General features: G+C 42.5%; 1 protein-coding gene across 4 annotated transcripts in view; it reads right to left on the reverse strand.

Moving 5' to 3' along the window:
- The window catches only part of ARMC2 (armadillo repeat containing 2), a 120,967-nt gene that overhangs the window by 75,670 nt on the left and 26,476 nt on the right, over nucleotides 1-18,821 (reverse strand). For all 4 annotated transcript variants that reach the window (XR_009354511.1, XM_059176929.1, XM_059176930.1 and 1 more), the window contains 2 exons: nucleotides 16,557-16,764; nucleotides 1,995-2,071 (listed from right to left, as the gene is read on the reverse strand). Coding sequence is in view for 3 of the 4 variants with exons in the window: in XM_059176929.1 (XP_059032912.1) it covers nucleotides 1,995-2,071; nucleotides 16,557-16,764 (285 nt within the window). In the remaining variant the exon portion in view is untranslated. The remainder of the gene's footprint in view (nucleotides 1-1,994; nucleotides 2,072-16,556; nucleotides 16,765-18,821) is intronic.

Consider the following 18,821-nt stretch of genomic DNA (forward strand, 5'->3'; position numbering starts at 1 on the left):
ATTTCAGAACTGCAGATAATGGATGGAAGACCATCATCTCAATCTTTTGGGTCATTAATTTTATGAGTCTACCCTAACTTTGATAAATTATAGGTATGGACTCAAAAAGTAAACCTGAATATTCAAGCAACCCTAACCCATGGCTAGTCATAGTCCCAGGTACATGACCAAGTCTAGAACATGTGAATACGGTCAGCATATATCAAGGTAAGTGAAAAGCCAGAAGATAGTAAGTCAGATAAATAACTTAATCACCAAATATTTACAGCACACTTAAAATTTACTAGAAATACAGACTCCAAGTCCAATAAGTTCAAATCCGCATTTTTACCTTCTAAGCAGTATGCACTTTAATAGAACAGCTCTATGAGGAACAATGATTATCAATCTGTTTCTTAAGGCAAACAAAATCAATAATGCGCTCACCCCGGGAAAAGTGAAATTACAGGGGTGAGCCAGAAATCATAGAGCACTTATTTAACCTTGGCAAAGGAAAGGCCCTTACAGGCCCTTCTGAATGGTTCTAAGATTGTTCCTTCTCAGAGCAGAAGTCAGACACTGTGGCGTAAGGGTTCCCTTTCAACCCTCCGCCAAGAACTGCATGGCAAGTGGTTGTGTCCAGCCATGACCTTTCCACGCCTCCACCCACTCAGGCACCCCCTCCAACGCTGCTTTCTGCAGAAATCCCATTTTATATAACTAAACCACTCTCCACTCCAGCAACTGGAGCATGGAATCCTGTGATTACTCCTGAAAATCTACAAAAACTAAATAAAGTTTGCCTCAGTCTTGGGCAACAACCTAATATTTTAGAAAGCACTTTCATCTAGGTTCACAGTTTGCTAAATATAAAAATTATGATTCAACAGGAAATTGGGTAAGTCAAGCAGAAATTTCAGCATGTTTTTGACGATTTTGCTGTCTCAGTGGTTATAGTTTTTAACCACAGCTTTGAGTTCTGGACACAAAAACTTGACACAATGTTTATTGGCTGATGTTTTTAGCAAGTGCATGTAAAATCCTTAGCAACAATGCTGATGCGGAAATCAGTCTAAGATTTTCCTGAGTGTTACAGAAACTCCTATTGGCCACAGAAGTCATTTTAGTGATAAGAAATTAGTTTTGAAAGTAATAAAACATTTTTTCAATCTGATTTTAGTCTGGTTTTATAGAATGTCATGTCTGTAAAAAAAAAAAAAAAAAAAAAAAAAAGTGTGAAAAACTAACAAACACCTGTGTGTCCACAAATAGTTTGGTCAAATACTAATGGTATTTTTATCCTCCCCTTTATTTCGAAGAAATAAACCTTACAGATACAGTTGCCTCCCCTATCCACTTCTCCTCCTCCCTCTCCTTCCAAGGATTACCACCATTCTAAATCAGGTGGTTATTTTTATCATGTTGGATTTTACATGTCACCACATAGATCTGTATCCATAAACAACATATGTCACTGTTTTTGCAACTTAACATTTTCACGTAATATTGTTTGTACTCATTTCAGTTGATATTATAAGCGTGACTGCTATATTACATTGCATGAATACTTGTTGCCTCATTTCTAGCCTGTGACTAATATTGTTATATATATTTTTTCTCAAACAGATTAAAGACCTCACAGGCTGTCTTCACACAATTAATATACCTTCACTTAAGTGAGCAATGATTTTGAACTTCCAGTTAACTCAAGAATTATGTTAATGTCAACTTTTGCAACTTTCTGAATGCTTTTACAAAATCGTTTCATGCTCACTAAGACCATGATCTATAAATGTCTGAGGCCCCAGAGCTGGATAATGGTAAGAATTTTAAGACTGTTGTAAAAACAATAAAAATTTCTAAAAATAAATGTTGATGAGTGGCCAAGTTGGAAGAAGTGACTGGAGTTTTCAAACAGTGAGTCAACATGAGACATCTTGGGTGCAAATGTTTTTCTTACAAGTGGAGATGCTGAAGGTGAAGTTCTGGGGCCTCGCAGTGTATGTGCACCTCACCTGCTCTGGTTTCCAGTCGGCTCAGGTCTGAGCTGTTGAAACAAGATGAGGCTTTTGAACGCCTCTTCCCCTGGTCCCTAGGAGGAAGAGGAATACAACAATGCTCAGCATAAAAACCAGAGCATTTCTCTTTCTGCGAGTAGCATCAGCTATTGGCAGATTGGGAAGAAAGCACAGAGGATTACTTAGAAGATGGAGTTTCACACTCTACAGTCCTTTAATCAAGGTCTGATTTCCAGCTTAGATTTATCTATCAAAAAACAAGACAGAGGGGTGCCTGGGTGGCTCAGTGGGTTAAGCTTCTTCCTTCGGCTTTGGTCCTGATCTCAGGGTCCTAGGATCGAGCCCCGCATCGGGCTCTCTTCTCAGCAGGGAGCCTGCTTCCTCCTCTCTCTCTTCCTGCCTCTCTGCCTACTTGTGATTTCTGTCTGTCAAATAAATAAAATCTTTAAAAAAAAAAAGACAGAGCAGCTTCATAGTATTAAATACAGTTACTAGAAACAACAACAACGAACAAATCCCAAATTTACTTCGTAAATCCAAAAAAAAAAAAAAAAAAAAAAAGAAAAGAAAAAAAACCCAAACAAACTGATGAAGGATATATACCACAAGAGGTCACTGTTACAATAAGAAAGAACTCAGGTCTGCCGGACCCACAAAAGACTAGCATTTAAGAGCTGGAAGGGACCCTTTCTCTCTGTCTCCCTGTGCACAAGGAAGTTGTTCCCAAATTGGTTGGATGTGCCCCAAGTCACAAACCAGCGTCAGATCTGGAGCCCCGATCTCACGATTTCCAACTCACAGCTCTTTCTACTTTGTCACAGAGTGCCCTGTTTCCACTTTTAAAAATGCGTTCAGTTAATATTCTTTGAAAAATTCCTTATTTTTCCAAATAATTGAAATGTGAAAAATTGAAGGTAAATTCACGCAGCCTCCAGATGACAAATACTTTGTGTTCCAAATAAAAGAGTAGCGGTTGGCCAATAGTAGGATTATATTGCCAGGTTGGTTTGGATTTTTGTTTTGTTTTGTTTTTAAGGTTTTATTTAATGTAGAGACTGCCCAAGAAGGATACAACTTTCCTATAACTACAGCTGACACTTAAAAGTACTTACATTTAAATACCTATACACTTGGGACGCCTGGGTGGCTCAGTTGGTTAAACAGCTGCCTTCAGCTCAGGTCATGATCCCAGGGTCCTGGGATCAAGTCCCACATCGGGCTCCTTGCTTGGCAGGGAGCCTGCTTCTCCCCCTGCAGGGGAGGCAGGGGGAGAAGCAGGCTCCCACGTGCGCTCTCTCTCTTAACAAATAAATAAATAAATAAAATCTTTTTAAAAAATAAATAAATAAATAAATACCTATACACAATTCCAAAGTAAAAAACACTGAGTGCAAGTTTTACAACAAATTTTTGTCATCAAATAAAAGATTTGCTCTAACAAAATCATAAAGAATGCATATACATGGGGCCAGGGTCACTCACAAACACCCACATGTGTGGCCCCCACACTTGCGCCAATGCAGTAAGAGCCTGGGGATAGACCTAGTGCTGTGTCTTGGCCCTTGGCTTGTACTGCTGCCCAAGGACTAGCTTCTTCAAACACCATTTTTTCCCATAAACATGCCCCCTTTTTAAACACTTGATTTAACACTTCATATCATTTAGTAGAGAAAAGATCAAGTTAATCTTTCCCAAAATGTGCACTTATTTCATACTATGAAACAATTGCCTTATTTTTACACAATGTAAAAACATAGATCTGGTACCAAGGGGTCCCATGCCAATCAAAGGAAGAGTATGTGGATGGGATCTAGTGCATCAATGCTCTCAGAGTTGAGATTCAAATGGAACAGATCTAATCTACCCCATGAGAAGGTAAAATACCAAGTTTGACAGGATGTGAAGCCAAGGAAGTTCTTGCACTTCTCACTCCTAGATATAATAAGAAAGTCAGAACAATAGAGGCAAGGCCTTCTTTTCATTATTGTCCTAAATAACTACTGAACACCAGCAAGCTAGTTTTCAACTCATGGCTTTCCAAAGTCACTGGGCCACTCTTTCAGAGTCAGGGATGTTGATGAGGTTGCCTCCCTATTTAACACATTGTGTATCCCAATTATGGAAAGGGGTAAAAAAAAAAAGGAAGAAAGGAAGAAAGACGAAGGGTCCTTCTTAGTATATACCAAAGCTCAGCAGTGCTGGGTCCTGCTGGTTCTCAAGAAGAGCACAGGATTGGGATCTACAAACACTCGCTATGATCATCTTCGTACAGTTGTTGAACTTGTAAGCTCTGAACCCAAACTACCGGGTCCTGGGCCAACATTTATCAGCTGGGTAGATTTGGGCAACTTACTTAAGCTTTTGGCCTTGGTCTTCTTATGTTGACATGAGGGCAATGCCTCTCCTTAGTACAGTGACTGGTACCTCTGAAAAAGTTCATAGTCAATATTGGTTTTCTCTTTTGTTCTGAATCAACAAGAACCTGTCTGAATAGTCCAGGGCTGGATGCTGTTGTGATAAAGAATGTACAAAGCATTGCCCTGAAGGAGTCTAAAAGCTACTTTGAGGAGCTCAGCAACTTTTTAAAATGGAAAGTTCCAAGGAAGTCTCTAATCAAGGGCTAGATTGTGAAAGCCAGCAGGTTACAGGAACTAGAGGGATGCCGAGAAGGAAGTGATGAGTGAGAGGGAGAAACAGGCCATAGAGCAGGTCTTAAAAGAGTAAAGCGGGACCAGCAAGTGAAAGCACAACCCTCAGGAGGGGAGGATCACGAGTGAAGGCAAAGAGGAATGTGAGCAGCCTGAGACTCGGGGCAGGGGATAACTTCACAGGGCCAGCAAGGTAGGAATAGGAGATTTCTGCTGAGACACGTGGGAACTGTTGCCCGCAACTCAGGGGAGGCGATGGCCCCATCAGATGGGCAATGAGGAGCTGTCATAGGTTCTAAAACAGGAGATAGTGGGCTCTGGAGTTGTGACAAGAGAATTTAGGAGACTTGGAAGCACGTAGCAAGAACTAATTCTTGGGGGGTTGCCAATAGGACTAGAGATAAAGTTGAAGAGATCTTGCAAATGAGCAGTTGACAGGACTAGTGGTTGATTTCAGGCAGAAGAAAGAGCAGAAGGTAGGTCTGGAGGAACAGGAGAGCGGGGTTGCCATCAACAGAAATGGGAAGGTTAGGGAGTAGAACAGTTTGAGGAGTGAAGCACGTGCGATGTCTGCCATATTGAGTTTCGGATGAAAAATGGAGGATCGGCAAAGGAGCTGTGGAAATCAGGGAAAGAGCACTGTTAGAGGTCCAAGTGGTACACAGGGGCTGGAGTCATCAGGTTTGTGGCTGAAAAGACCAGAATCTCTGGTCCAAGCCTTGTTAGATGTTCATGTAAAGGATAGAAAAGGGGAAAAGAAGTCCAAAGGAAGAGGAGAAATAAAATATATTCTCACAGAGCCCAAGCATGCTGGGAAGGCAAGCATGATTAACAGGTCAAACACTGCTAAGAACACCGAGGAAGAACTACCGCCTGACCAGAGTAAGCCCCACAAGGGTGTTTGGGAAGCAGGACAGCTGAAGTCCCACAGCCAGAGTGAGGTGGGGAGAGAGGCATCAAGAAAAGAAAATCCCCTCAGCCAAAGAAGAGAACAGATGCACTTACAGTTAATGGAAATCTGTTCTCCCAAGAACCTTCTCAGTTCTCTGTACTAATTGAAGCCACAGGAAACAAAGATTTATCCTCCTTCTTCTCAATAATTCTCCACATACTTAAAAATATGGTGTTCACTACTTAACGTCCTCTCCTAGGGTTTAAATCCCATGGTTTTATTAGCTACGTTATCAGCTAATTATGATCGCATTTATTAGCTGTGTGACTTCATGCCTGTTTTTCACCTAAGCTTTGGTTTCCTCACTTACATCTGAGGGAGTGGTAAATTCTAGTAACCCACTCTATACGGTTGTTGTGAGGATCAAACGATAAAATGTGGAATTGAATTGCTAGCAGAATTCCAGGTGCCTAGTAAGTACTCAGTAAGGGTTTATCATTGCCAGTGTCATCACTGATGTCACTGACAAACTTCTACTCCTCCTCCTAGGATGTGGTTTCAGATCTCTTTGTCAGCCTGTTCAGTCACTCTGAGCGAGTATCACTCTGTCTGGATCCCTTTTAAAGTCTGGAACCCAGCACCAAGCTAAAGATACGGCTGAGGAATAGTGAAGAGAGATTCTGAATAACGCAGCCTAAGAATAGGTTAGTGGTTTTGGTGGTCACATCACAACATTAGTCAATTCTTGTTTTTTCTTTCATATGCAACTAAGGCAGATTTCTCCCATCCATAGTGGACTCATTAAATTTCACAGTGTTCTATTTGGCAAAGGGTTCCTGTCTATCAGACATGTCTAGATCTGGATTCAGTCATCCAATATAATTCTTCTTCCCAGCTTCCTGTTCCAAATTGTCAGACCATAATTAATTTTTGTGCAATGATTTTTGATGTCCAACAATAAAATAATTCTAGAAATTATTCTTTAAAGCTCTTTTGTGAACTTCTTCTTAGAGGCAGAATAACACCATTTAATTAGTTAGGGTATCTTCATCTACAAATAACAACAACAAAAAATTCTAACAGACTTAACCAGTAAATGAAATGTATTGGCTCATATAACCTAAAAGTCGAACACTAGGCTGGATTTTAGGTATAGTGTGATCAGGGCGTTGGCTCCATCCTTCTGCAGTTCTCTCAGTTCTGCCCTTCCTTCAGTGCAGGTGGGATCACTGAAGACGGCAAGATGGCTATGGCATTCCCAGGTCCCTGATCTATTGCCAACATGTTTCAGAGCAAAAGCAACGTCTTGTCTTCCCAATTACTTATAGGAGTCCCACATTTCACTGAATAACCAGAACCAAGCTCTCTAGCCAAGGCAATGCCATACACAGACTGACTGAGTCACTAGTGCTCATCCACCACTCAGTCCTTTAGGCAACGTCTAATTCTGGACCATATATACACGGAAGAAATAAAGTATATTTCTTTTAAAACATTCAAAAACTCAGATTTTGCTATTTAGACAGTTTTTCCAATTATAATGATTAAGTCAGAGGTCAGCAAACTTTTTCTTAAAAAGCCAGACAATATATGTTTTATACTTCACAGGCCGGATGGCAAAATGGAGGCTACCACGTAGGTACTTCTGCAACCATTTAAATGTTATGACTTGGGGCACCTGGGAGGCTCAGTCGTTAAGTGTCTACCTTCAGGGTCCTGAGATCGAGCCCCGCATGGAGCTTCCTGCTCAGTAGGAAGCCTTCCTGTCCCTCTCCCACTGCCCCTGCTTGTGTTCCCTCTCTCACTGTGTCTCTCTCTGTCAAATAAATAAATAAAACCTTTAAAAAGAAATAAATGTAATGACTTAAAAATGTATAAATCGTTCTTGGCACAAGGGCTGTAAAATGAAACAAGGCAGGTGGCCAGCCAGATGTGGCTCGCCGGCCTGACTTTGTTGACTCCTGCTTTAAAGCAGTAACTAGAAAGACATTAAGAAGGATTTGGAATTAAGGGGGAAAAAAAGCAATAAATTTATTTCCATTTGGAAAAAAATTTCATGTATGAAAACGGGAAAGGAAGTCTTTTTTTTTTTTTTTAAGATTTTATTTGTTTGTCAGAGAGAGCGAGCGAGAGCGAGCACAGGCAGACAGAGTGGAAGGCAGAGTCAGACGGAGAAGCAGGCTCCCTGCGGAGCAAGGAGCCTGGATATGGGACTCGATCCCATATGGGACTCGATCATGACCTGAGCCGAAGGCAGCTGCTTAACCAATTGAGCCACCCAGGCGTCCCGGGAAAGGAAATCTTAAAGGTATATTTAAAAATTTTAAAGCACATTTAAATTTTAAATGGATTCGTTATTGTAAGCATAGGATAAAAAGAAAAATTTAGCAGATTTGAGCCAAACTTTCCCTTTCTCTAAGAAAAAGACACTTCATTTTTAGAATTAGACTCAAGTTGAATAGATTCAAGTCAGGAAGTAAATATTGAGGGCTTTGCAGCCGTACAGTCTCTAGAGCAATTCAGCTCCACTGGTAGGGTGCACACAGCCACAGACAACAGCTGAATGAACACGTCTGTCTTCCAATAAAACTTTATTAACAAAAAAAGGTACTAGGCTGGATTTGGCCCATGGGTTTTAGGCTGCTTACCCCTCCCCACTTCGTCGCCTCTTAAGATTCTTTGCGGGTGAATTGAGAAGGCCACACCAAGGAATGGTGCTGGGGTGGGGGGAAGGGGAGGTCCCTTCATCATGTCTTTGTGGCCCGAAGCACCAGATACATAGTTTCTAGACATATTAAGAACATTGGCATTCTGTCTTAATAACAAGTGTTAAAAAAAATAGAATTCTACTTAAACAGTTACATATAAGCCCAGTGAAATGAAAGAATATGACTTCAAAATAAGGCTCATAAGGTCAAAATTTTAAGTCCTCCAAGGTATCTATAGCATTGGGTTGCAGCCCAAGATTTTAAAATTCCATAGTTAAAAATTACACCTATAGCCTTAGTATCTTTTTCAGTTGTCATGAGGTGGTTATTCTTCAACTCTACTTGCAGAGACCTGATTCGACATGACTTTGTAGCTAACCATGTTTGCTTCACTTAATTAAGCTCCAGTTCCCTTGGCTTCCAGTACAAGCCCATGGGTTCATGCTTCCCTTAACCTTCACAGCCCCACAGCCTCAAGGCACTTGGTGTGAAAAGCCCCGGAACTTGCCACTGCTGCTGTCTTCCTCATGGGGAGAGTGGCTGAGACTGCCCTCTTCCCCAGCGCGTTAGTGTGGACGCGGGCCCGCACCTCTGCTTTTCTCCCTACCCTCCCAATGGGGCGCTCACACACTCACCATCTTCCACCAGAACAGCTGCAAACTCTGCTTCCCAAGCGGCTCCTCTGGCCCGGGCTCTCCCCTCCCCTGGCCCTTCACTCCGCTACCAGACTCAGTCTCCCCCTGGAAACTTCCCAGTGGCTCCCTGCAGCCTCCAGCCTCAGGACCCAGGCTCCGGCCACACCAGCCCATCTGACTTTCTGTCAAACTGCCACCACCAAGTCAGATCAGATACCCCTCGACCTCTGCAGCTCCTTCAGCAAAGAACACCATGTCCCACCCTGTTGAAAATCGCCTCGGGAGGCATCTCAAACCCATGGACCTCAGGAAACCTCCCCTGATCTTCAGGTCAGAATGAGGTGCTCTCCCACTGAAACTCCCAGGGCACGCGCTTTCATTCGCCAGCTTCAGAGTTAATCACAGAACAATGCTTTCCCAACTTTCCTGTGCATTCATATCACCTGGCTGTCTTATAAAAAAGCAGATTCGATCCCCTAGGTCCAGGATGGGGCCTGAGATTCTGCATTTGTAGCAAGCTCCCACATGATGGGTGTCGCAGCTGTTCTAGAGGCCACCACACCTAAGCAGCAAGCCGGCTGGGAGGCAGCTGCGGTGAAAGCGCCTCATGGGAGGGATCCATTTCTCTGTCTCCCACTCCCTGAGCCCTCATAGGGCTCTGCTTGCTTCCCAAGAAATGCTTGTTAAATGGAAACGGCCGAACAAGGTGGGATTCTGCAAAACCATTCTGGCCAGTGCTTCTCTTTTCTGAACGGAAAACGGTTTCTCAGCCACATTACCCTTAATTGTTTCAAATAATAATGACTTCATTTTTTTTAAAAAATGATGTATTTATTAATTTTTAAGGCCAGACAATATAAGAAAGTACAAAGAAGATATTTTTTTAAAAAAATCATCCAGGATCCCACCACCCAGAAATAAATACTAATATATGGTAAACATCATTCCAGACATATTTTGCACATATTCAGATGAAAAGAGAAAAGAAAAGAACAGAGGAGTGATTTGGAGGGAGGACAGGCAAAGGATACATAAAAACAGAATCATACCATACATGTCACTGTAATTTTAAAGTATTAAGTATAAATTTTACTTGAATTTGACAGAGAAACAGAAATTGAGATGAAACTGAAGGAATTGTAGAACTTCAGATGAATGGGTCTTCCCAAGAGATATTAGTTTCTAAAAGATCTCTCTGAAGTTAAGAAAAAAAAAAATAATGAAAAACATTAGAATGCTGAAATATTCTTTTTAAAATTTATATTTCAATTTCAGACTGTAGCTACCGACAAATCTATTCCCTCTTATCAAGTGAACTAATTGCACTGCCTCCCAAGTACCAGTCTGGGTTATTTATATTACTATTACATCATTAAGGTTTCTGTTCCATAACCATCATTTTCAGAGTTTTAGTTCACTATGAAAATAAGGTCGATACTCACCAGGAATGCCTCCTCATTTCTGAATTTTGACACATCATTTTGATGAAAAAGAGTTTTCTAGGGTCGCCTGGATGGTGGCACAGTCAGTTAAGCATCTGACTCTTGGTTTTGGCTCAGGTCTTGGTCTCAGGTTCAAGAGATGAGCTTCCAGTGGGCTCTACGCTCAGCACAGAGTCAGTCTCCTTCTCTGCTTCTCCCCCTCCTCTCTTTCTCTTTCTCTCAAATACATACATACAATCTTTTTTTTTTTTAATTTTTTTCTAGAAAGTGCATGTATGATATAGTTCCCAAGTTCAATCACATTTGGAAACATCTATCTGTTGCCTTTTTACTGAGCAACACCATGGCTGGCAATGCAATCTTGGATTACTCTTCTTAGGACTTCAGAGTCCTTTCTCCACTGTCTTCTGACCCCGAGAAGTGCTCTAATAAAGCCAGAGGCAGCCTGCCGTTTTCTCCTTTGATGTGACTTGCTTATTCAGCCTGGTTGGCCATAGGATACCTTCTTCCATGCATCCACTCAATCAACAGTTACTAATTGAGGGTGTACCGTCCCGGGTAGTGTTCTCCTGCTGAACATGGCTGTGAGTACTTGGTGTGGAGCATTCCGTGTAAAATTTAGTTGATATGTCCACTGAGCTTCAGATTCAAACTGCTATTTCAGAAACTTGTCTCTTCCATTGTCAGTTGGTTCTTGTGAATATCAAATGAGTTAACACATGTAAATTGCTTGGAAGAGTGCGTGGCAGGGAGTTGTTGAAAGTGAGCTAGTACTAGGACGGGCTGTGAGGAAAGGAGGAAGACTACGAGACTACAAGTGCCACCATGCCTCCGGTATCTATCCCAGTTGCTTTAATCATGTTCCCATCTCCGCATTTATTTCTTTTTTGTCGGATTGCTTCCAGCCTGTACACCACGTCTCATTGCATTTTCAACTGTGTTTATTCTCACTTTATTTCTAATACGACTTTCCTCTCCATGTTTATACATTTTTCTTTCACTTCTTGAGAACTGCAAACATATTTTTCATCTCTTTAGGGGGCTTAGAATCTCGAATTTGAATTCTTATAACCCAAAGAAGAGCTCCTTTTTCCTTTTTTCTTAAAAAAATTTTTTGACACTATGGGGACGCCTGGGTGGCTCAGTTGGTTAAGCAGCTGCCTTCAGCTCAGGTCATGATCCCAGAGTCCTGGGATCAAGTCCCATATCGGGCTCCTTGCTCCGCAGGGAGCCTGCTTCTCTCTCTGACTCTGCCTTCCACTCTGTCTGCCTGCGCTCGCTCTCGCTCGCTCTCGCTCGCTCTCTCTCTGACAAATAAATAAATAAAATCCTTAAAAAAATTTTTTTGACACTATGGAAAATTGTTTTAATTCTTGTTTTAGAGGGCAATTCCTTTTGTGATCCATTTTCTTCATCTGTCTTTTGTTATGTGTTTTATTTATCTGTGCTCGAGTTCTATGTTAACTCTTGTCCTATTTATTTATCTTTAAAACCGAGCCATTTATTTGCTGAAGAATAAACAGGAGCCACAGAGGGGGAGAATCAGGTGTTCTACAGCTTCAACTTGAGTCAGCTTCCTTGAACATCCATTCACCAAGTCTATCATTTTTCTTGACCTGAAGCATGTGGCCGCTGGGTCTGTGTGTGGCGTACTACTGTGACTCATAGGAAAAATCTGTTCCGTGATAGGCTCCTAGAGTTCTAACCTAGCAAACTCCCTCCCCTGCCAACACACGCACGCAGGCACACACGCAGGTACGCATGCAGGCACCAGCTGGCCTCCAGGAAATGAGGAGATCATCACTCTCAGCTCCACCCCCCTACCCTTTCACCATCTAGATCCTGAATGAGGTCTAAACAGGGGCATCTCCACATTTCCTGTGGCTGGCCCACACCCTCAAGTCTCTTTTCTTGAATTAAAGACTACTGGCGTCCACCTGTCTGAACTGAGAGACTCACTCTTAGTGAAATCTGTCTCTTGCTCTAGATCTGAGGAGGTCAGTGTCTGCTCTCAAATGACCCCTTGTTTTCATCTATACTTCGTAGAGTCCAGCAGGTTAACAAAACACCTGCTTGCACTATTTCAAATGACAAAAACCTAATCTGAAATACTACATGCTGTCCCTGTCAAAATAAGGAAAGGAAGGAAAGAAGAGGGAGAAAGAAAGAAAACAAGGAACATAGTGGTTCACAAAACAGAGCAGTCTGTGATGTGGACATGGTGGCCTCAGGTACTGCTGGATCTAGGGGTATCTATGGATCGTCCTTGAACTTGGTCACTATCTCCATTTCTTTAGCTCTGTTTATACATCACATCCCCCCTCAAAATCACCCTCTACAAGGCAATGAAATAGCTACTGTTGGCTCTAAGACCACATCATCTTTACAGCTTATGAACTTAAAAGAGCACTTTCCTCAAAGGCTTTGGCAAAAGGCCCAGAGAGGAATTCAGCTGGCCTGTTTTGGATCATGTGCCCACCTCTGAACCAACTGCTGTGGTTGGTGGATTGGAGAACTCGGAAGGCCAGTCTGGGGCCACATAATTACCCGGGGCCCCCAGGGAAGGTGGGCAGGGAAGATAAGATCAGCCCTTCTCTAAACCTGGAGTGAGCATGATGCAAGACAGCTTGCTCTCCAAAGGCAAGAATGCCGGGTAGACAAAAAAAAAAAAAAAAAAAAAAAAATCAAGCCCACGCTGCAGTATAAAGTTCGCTCCATGTTTTGCCATTTTGGATGGAACAGGTTTTCTGCTTCATTGATGGCATTTATTTTTGTGTTTTTCATTCTTTGCTGCTCGTGTGCAGTTTCTGCAGAATGCCTTTGCTTTATCACCTTTTACCAGAAGCCCTCTTTTCTCCTTTTTGATTCCAAAAATACTATTGGCTCTTGACAGTTTACAGATAAGGCTTTCAGGCCTTATTAATCATCCCACAATCCTTGGCAAAGGCTGGGGGAGATGGGAGTGAAGATGCCCAGTTATTTCCATTTTACAGATTAGAAAACTGAGCCCCTGAAAGAGGTAAGGGACTTGCCAAAGAGCATACAGGTAAGTCAAGTGGCTGAGAGTGAACCAAGCCTAAATCCAAGGATCATGATTTCCAGCAAAGAGTTCTTGGACTATCGCTTCTGGGCCTTTTGGTTAAGATCAAATGAAGAGTTCTTGGGCTTTTCTCCTGAAGATCACATTTCCGAACCACAATAGTTCAAACTGTTTTTACACTGAAAGCCTTAGAAGGTTTTGAAGCAGGAATACCAAGGGGTTCATCAGATTGAACCACTGGATGGATGAATGGCTAGGTGGATAGACATATATACACATTCATATTCTAATGGAAGCTTTATTGTTTTCAATCCACATGGCAACACAAAGTAAGAGAAAATGGAGTGTCCCTAAGGAGCAAGCCGGCCAAAGCTTAGATGGGCCCTTAACCGGACACAGCGAGAGTGTCGGAGTTGCAAGACTGTTTGAAGATGACAGCTGGGTAAGTTCTTCAGAGTATATTCTCTTTGGGAAAGTTACATAGTCCTCCAAGATCTCTTTTATGATGCTAGCTTGCTTAGCAAATCCTTTTTCTTTTCTTTTTTTTTTTTTTTTAAAGATTTTATTTATTTATTTGACAGACAGAGATCACAAGTAGGCAGAGAGAGAGAGAGAGAGAGAGAGAAGGAAGCAGGCTTCCTGCGGAGCAGGGAGCCCGATGAGGGGCTCGATCCCAGGACCCTGAGATCATGACCCGAGCCGAAGGCAGCAGCCCAAACCACTGAGCCACCCAGGCGCCCCAGCAAATCCTTTTTCCATCACGACCAGCATAAAGTGAAACTCCAGTCCATCCTGGGTCTGAGCTATCCATACTCTAAATTAAGGGGGTACAAATCAAAGCTACTTCGCCGGAATAGACCGCTCCCTTCTCTACCCAGCCCAGAAGCAGGCAGCGTGAAGGTGGTCACATCCCCCACATTAAGCAAGTGGGTAAGGACCCTGCACCAGCGGGGCGGGGCGCTGGTCCTCACTTCCTCTTTCCCCTGCACGAGGGGGGCGGGGCGCTGGTCCTCACTTCCTCTTTCCTCTTTCCAAGACCCGCTTGTGCTCCTCCTCCAGCCAGTGTCCTCTCAAGCCTCGTCCTTTTCTAGTTCTTGCATTCCCTACCCCTCCCCCCCCCCCCCCCCCCCCCCGCCAGCGGGGCTCACTGACAAGAGTCGTCATTTACCACATTAGGGATTAAAGACGGAAAAATGTTAATTGAGTAAGGCTTTGGCATCAAAACTGGGACTACTCCACTGCATAGCAAAGATCATTTCTTGGAATTCTTCACTTAAATGTTTACGAGAAACAATTATCAAGTGTCCCAGATTGATTCACAAATGTAATTAATGACAGAATTGCTAATAGTTTCCATTTTCTGGTTTGTTTTAATCCTACTGTATAAACTGTTTTTTTGGCACCCCGTCAACCAAACTCCATCCGTGATTCAAGGAGGTAAAGACTCATAAAGCAGACATGTAATTGGAAGTTAAACTCGCCAGGGTGCCTTGCAAACTCGACTCAGACACAGTCATTACACGACGCAAAAGCCATCCTCACCGAACAGAAGGAAAACAATTAGGGCCACCGACGCCTCATAATTTGGGACAGTCAGGAAGAAGGGCTTCCAGTCTCTAACTGATTTCTCCTTTGCTGTTGGTAGGATAAAATATGCAACTGAAAATGCCCTCCCTGATCCCAGCAAAGGAAGACAGAATGACCTCTGGCTTGCCAGATTATTCTGCAACATCTGAAGGTTTGCAGGAAAAAAATAAAATAAAACGGCTCTTGTCTGGTTTTTTCCTAGTCAACTTTAATTACTGTAAGGATGGGTGCAGCAAGATAAATGTTTCTTTTTCACTTCAGCGCTGAAGAAACTCAAGCTCTCCCGTGGTCTTTTATGTTTAAGCTCTGAGGCCTGCAGCCCATTCTTAGTCACCAACTGGAAAAGATCAGTTGCAATGGCCAGTCTGATGTTTTGTGCTCAGCTCCCAGAGTCCCAATTTGAAGTCATTCTCTTCCACTTAAGGAGTTATTTCATTTTTCCTTTAATTTAAAAAATGTTCTGAATGCAAAGCAACATGACCAGGACAACTAGGTTGCCTGATATGAATTCCGTGTGTGTGACACTCTTCGGGCTGCGTCTGCAGACAAGGTCAGTTCAGCTAAGCTAACCAGCTGCCAAGCAGCGGGTTCCGGGAAAAGTTTTAAGCACACTGCGTGTGTTCCGAGCCAAAGTCAGACCCAAAATCTAAAGTGAGGGCAACAAGTCCTCGGTCTTAAAATGGCTCATGGAATTTAATCTTATTAGGCAAAGCTGAACGAGGCAGTTGTCCACAATGACCCAATGGAAAGTCTTAGAAAAATAACTTTAACTGAATGACGGAGTCCAAGACCTTCTGCATATCTTAGCCTCGTTATTGGCCTGGGGCTAGAGAACAGAGGCTGCTCTCTCTTCTCCCATCCTCCACCCCAGTTCCCCTTCATTCGAGAGACTTCTTTAGGAAAACACAGGGCGGGGGTGGTGGGGGGCGAGAGAGGGGACCGGAGAATTCATATAGTCCGTACAGTGAACATTTCTCCACAAATCTTACTATGGTAAGAAAATTGTTCCTCGATTTTCTAGGGGAAGCCCTAGAAAGCCCTGTCTAGGAACATGGTATGAAATAAAGTAATTCCCAATAATTAATTTTGTGAGGGATTAGGAGAAGGATATCACGGACAAGAGAAAGGTACGGGATTCTCCTGTTTTAACTATTTACCTGTTTGCAAAATAAGTATTTGAATCCAAGTTTCTACATGGGAAAAAGAAAAGTGTCTACTCTTTGGTGGAATTAACAGCTTGAACTAATCCAAGGGAGGGAATGTGAGATTCCAGGCCAGCCAGGAATCCCAAATAACCCACAAACAGAACGATCACTCATCACTGGCCGAACAGCCTAACTAAAGCAAAGACTACTCTGACGGGCCCATCAACGCGGCGTTCGGTGGGTATGAATAAATGTTTTCCTGAGGAGTAAATAGGGAATGATGTAACACCAACTCCATTTAGCCATGAGAAAAAAAATCTTTCCTATTCATGCGTCATTAACTTAAAAATGTATTTGTATAAGAGGGAAGATGCAAATCAATCATCTACATAAGATTAGGAAACAAACTAGTATAGGACACAGTTTATCCTAAACAGAAAACTAAATCAAAAGAATACTGACCCTCCACTTCTGAGATGAGATGGCAAGGTGGTTGTCCCTTTGAGCATTTCTTGCTTCTTGATTTCACTGAAGCCTCCATCATAAGTTAGCTGAAGTGGGTGACTCTTTAAGCGGCCAACAGCTCTTGATTCTGTTAAATAAATCCCGTTTATTTTCACCATAGGGTCCCCCATCACAACTGTTTCCTTGGGTTCCACCGTCGTCTTTGCTGTAGAATCAAGGAGATGTTTGGTCAAAGTGTTTCTGATTTTTGGAATCATTCTTTCAATATTTTTCTCAATCTAAGAATTTATACAATTTAAAATTTTTTATATTACTTATAATCTAGTCTGGAATTGTGTTGCCAAAATCTACAAGACCTTCCCACTACTTCAGGCTTGGCAGCATCGATTCATTAAGATGAATGGGATCTTCTCTCTGCTCTCTCAGAGTCTACATGAACTTGAATGGAGGTTTATGACTAACCCAGTCCACAGAAATACTGCGTCCCAGAACAATGACTCCTTTTCCTGAATTTGATCATGTTAACAACTTTTCATTCAAAAAATACTGAGTGCTACGGCATCTGGTGACTCAGTCGGTTAAGTGTCTGACGCTTGCTTTCGGCTCAGGTGGTGGGTCATGGGCTCAAGCCCCACATCGGGGGTTCCATGCTGGGTGTAGAGCCTGCTTGGGATTGTCTCTCTCTCCCTCCCTCTACCTCTCTAAAATAAATAAATAAAATCTTAAAAAAAAAAAAAAAAGAAGTACTGAGTGACTAGACACTGGTCTAGATACTTGGGAGGTATCATTGATGAAACAAAGATCCCTGACTTTGTAGGCTTATATCCTAATAGGCATAAACAGATAATAAATAATATACCACAATACATGAGGTCCAAGATATAATATAATAAGTACTATGGAAATAAAGCAAAAGTAGAAAAATGGAGAAAATTAAAGAGGGTTGGGGATGGGGGTAGACAGCAGTTTTGAAGAGGGTGGACATGGTAAGCAGTGGAGGTGAGGCGTCTAGCCACTGGTTGACAAGGGACAGAATTCCCTGCAGAGGGAAGGGCACTCTTAAGGCAGGAGTGCGCCTGGCATGCTCAAGATGCAACAGGAGCGGAGTATGTGAGGGAGAAGAGGAAGAGAGCTGATCAGAGGGACAGCACCCAGATCGGGGAGGACCTAGACACCACTGCCAGCTGGTAGGAAGAGGAAGGCATTGGCTTCTAAGTCTTTCTAAAGAGGACTAAGAGGATAATAGTTGCAAACAGAAGTCCAATCTCTAAACTAAACAACTATTGTGTGTATGACTGCAGATTCTTAGACCTATGATACAACACTCTTTCTTTATCAGCCAGTGGCCATTAGGAATAGCTCATTTGTGATGCTGCTAGCACACTTGAGTCTCTGATAAAATGTTTTTTTTCAGGGGTGCCTGAGTGGCACAGTCAGTTATGCATCTGCCTTCAGCTCAGGTCATGATCCTGGGGTCCTGGGATGAAGCCCCACCTCGGGCTCCCCGCTCAGCAGAGAGCCTGCTTCTCCTTCTGCCACTGTCCCTCCCTCTGCTTGTTCTCTCTCTCTCTCTCTCAAATGAATAAATAAAATCTTTTTAAAAAAATTTTTTTTCAAAGGGGAATGTAGGGAGAAAATACTGCTTTGCAAGCTTCTCCAGAGCAACTCAAAGTTTCCTTTTTTGCACTTGAACAAACCAATAAAAACCAACAAAACCACTTAGTCCACTCCGACTAAGCTCCCTGCTTTCGAAACAATGAGTTTTAAAGCTGAAAGGAACCTTCAAGATGGCCTAGTCTAAACTTAATTTTTCAGATGAGAAAACTGAAAACCTGAGTGTTACGTGACCAGTCTAAGTTCACAGAGCAAGTTCAGGGTGGGCTGGGACCGTACAGCTTGAAGAGCGTGGGCTTTGCATTCCATCAGATTTAGGGTCAAGTTCTGGCTGAGTGAAGCGGGCAGGTCACTCAACTTTTCTCTCACCTTCCTCAGTGGTTCCCACCTCTTAGGGATGTGCTAAGAATGAACTGATATGGTCTAGTAAAGTGATTTATTACAAACATAGAAGTTATTGTCAGTATTACTAAGGAAACCCAAGAATCCCAAATTCTGGTTCAGGGCTCTCTCTGTGGCATCACGCTGCCTTAAATACCTTGACTACTGAATTACAAAGCCCAGATTTTGTCTTAAGTAATGCAGTTTTAGCCTATTCCTACATTTTAGCATTGGTTTCCTTCATTAGTTTACTCCATGAATAGTTAT

Source organism: Mustela lutreola, chromosome 6 (assembly GCF_030435805.1).
Source record: "Mustela lutreola isolate mMusLut2 chromosome 6, mMusLut2.pri, whole genome shotgun sequence".
Taxonomy (NCBI): Eukaryota; Metazoa; Chordata; class Mammalia; order Carnivora; family Mustelidae; genus Mustela; species Mustela lutreola.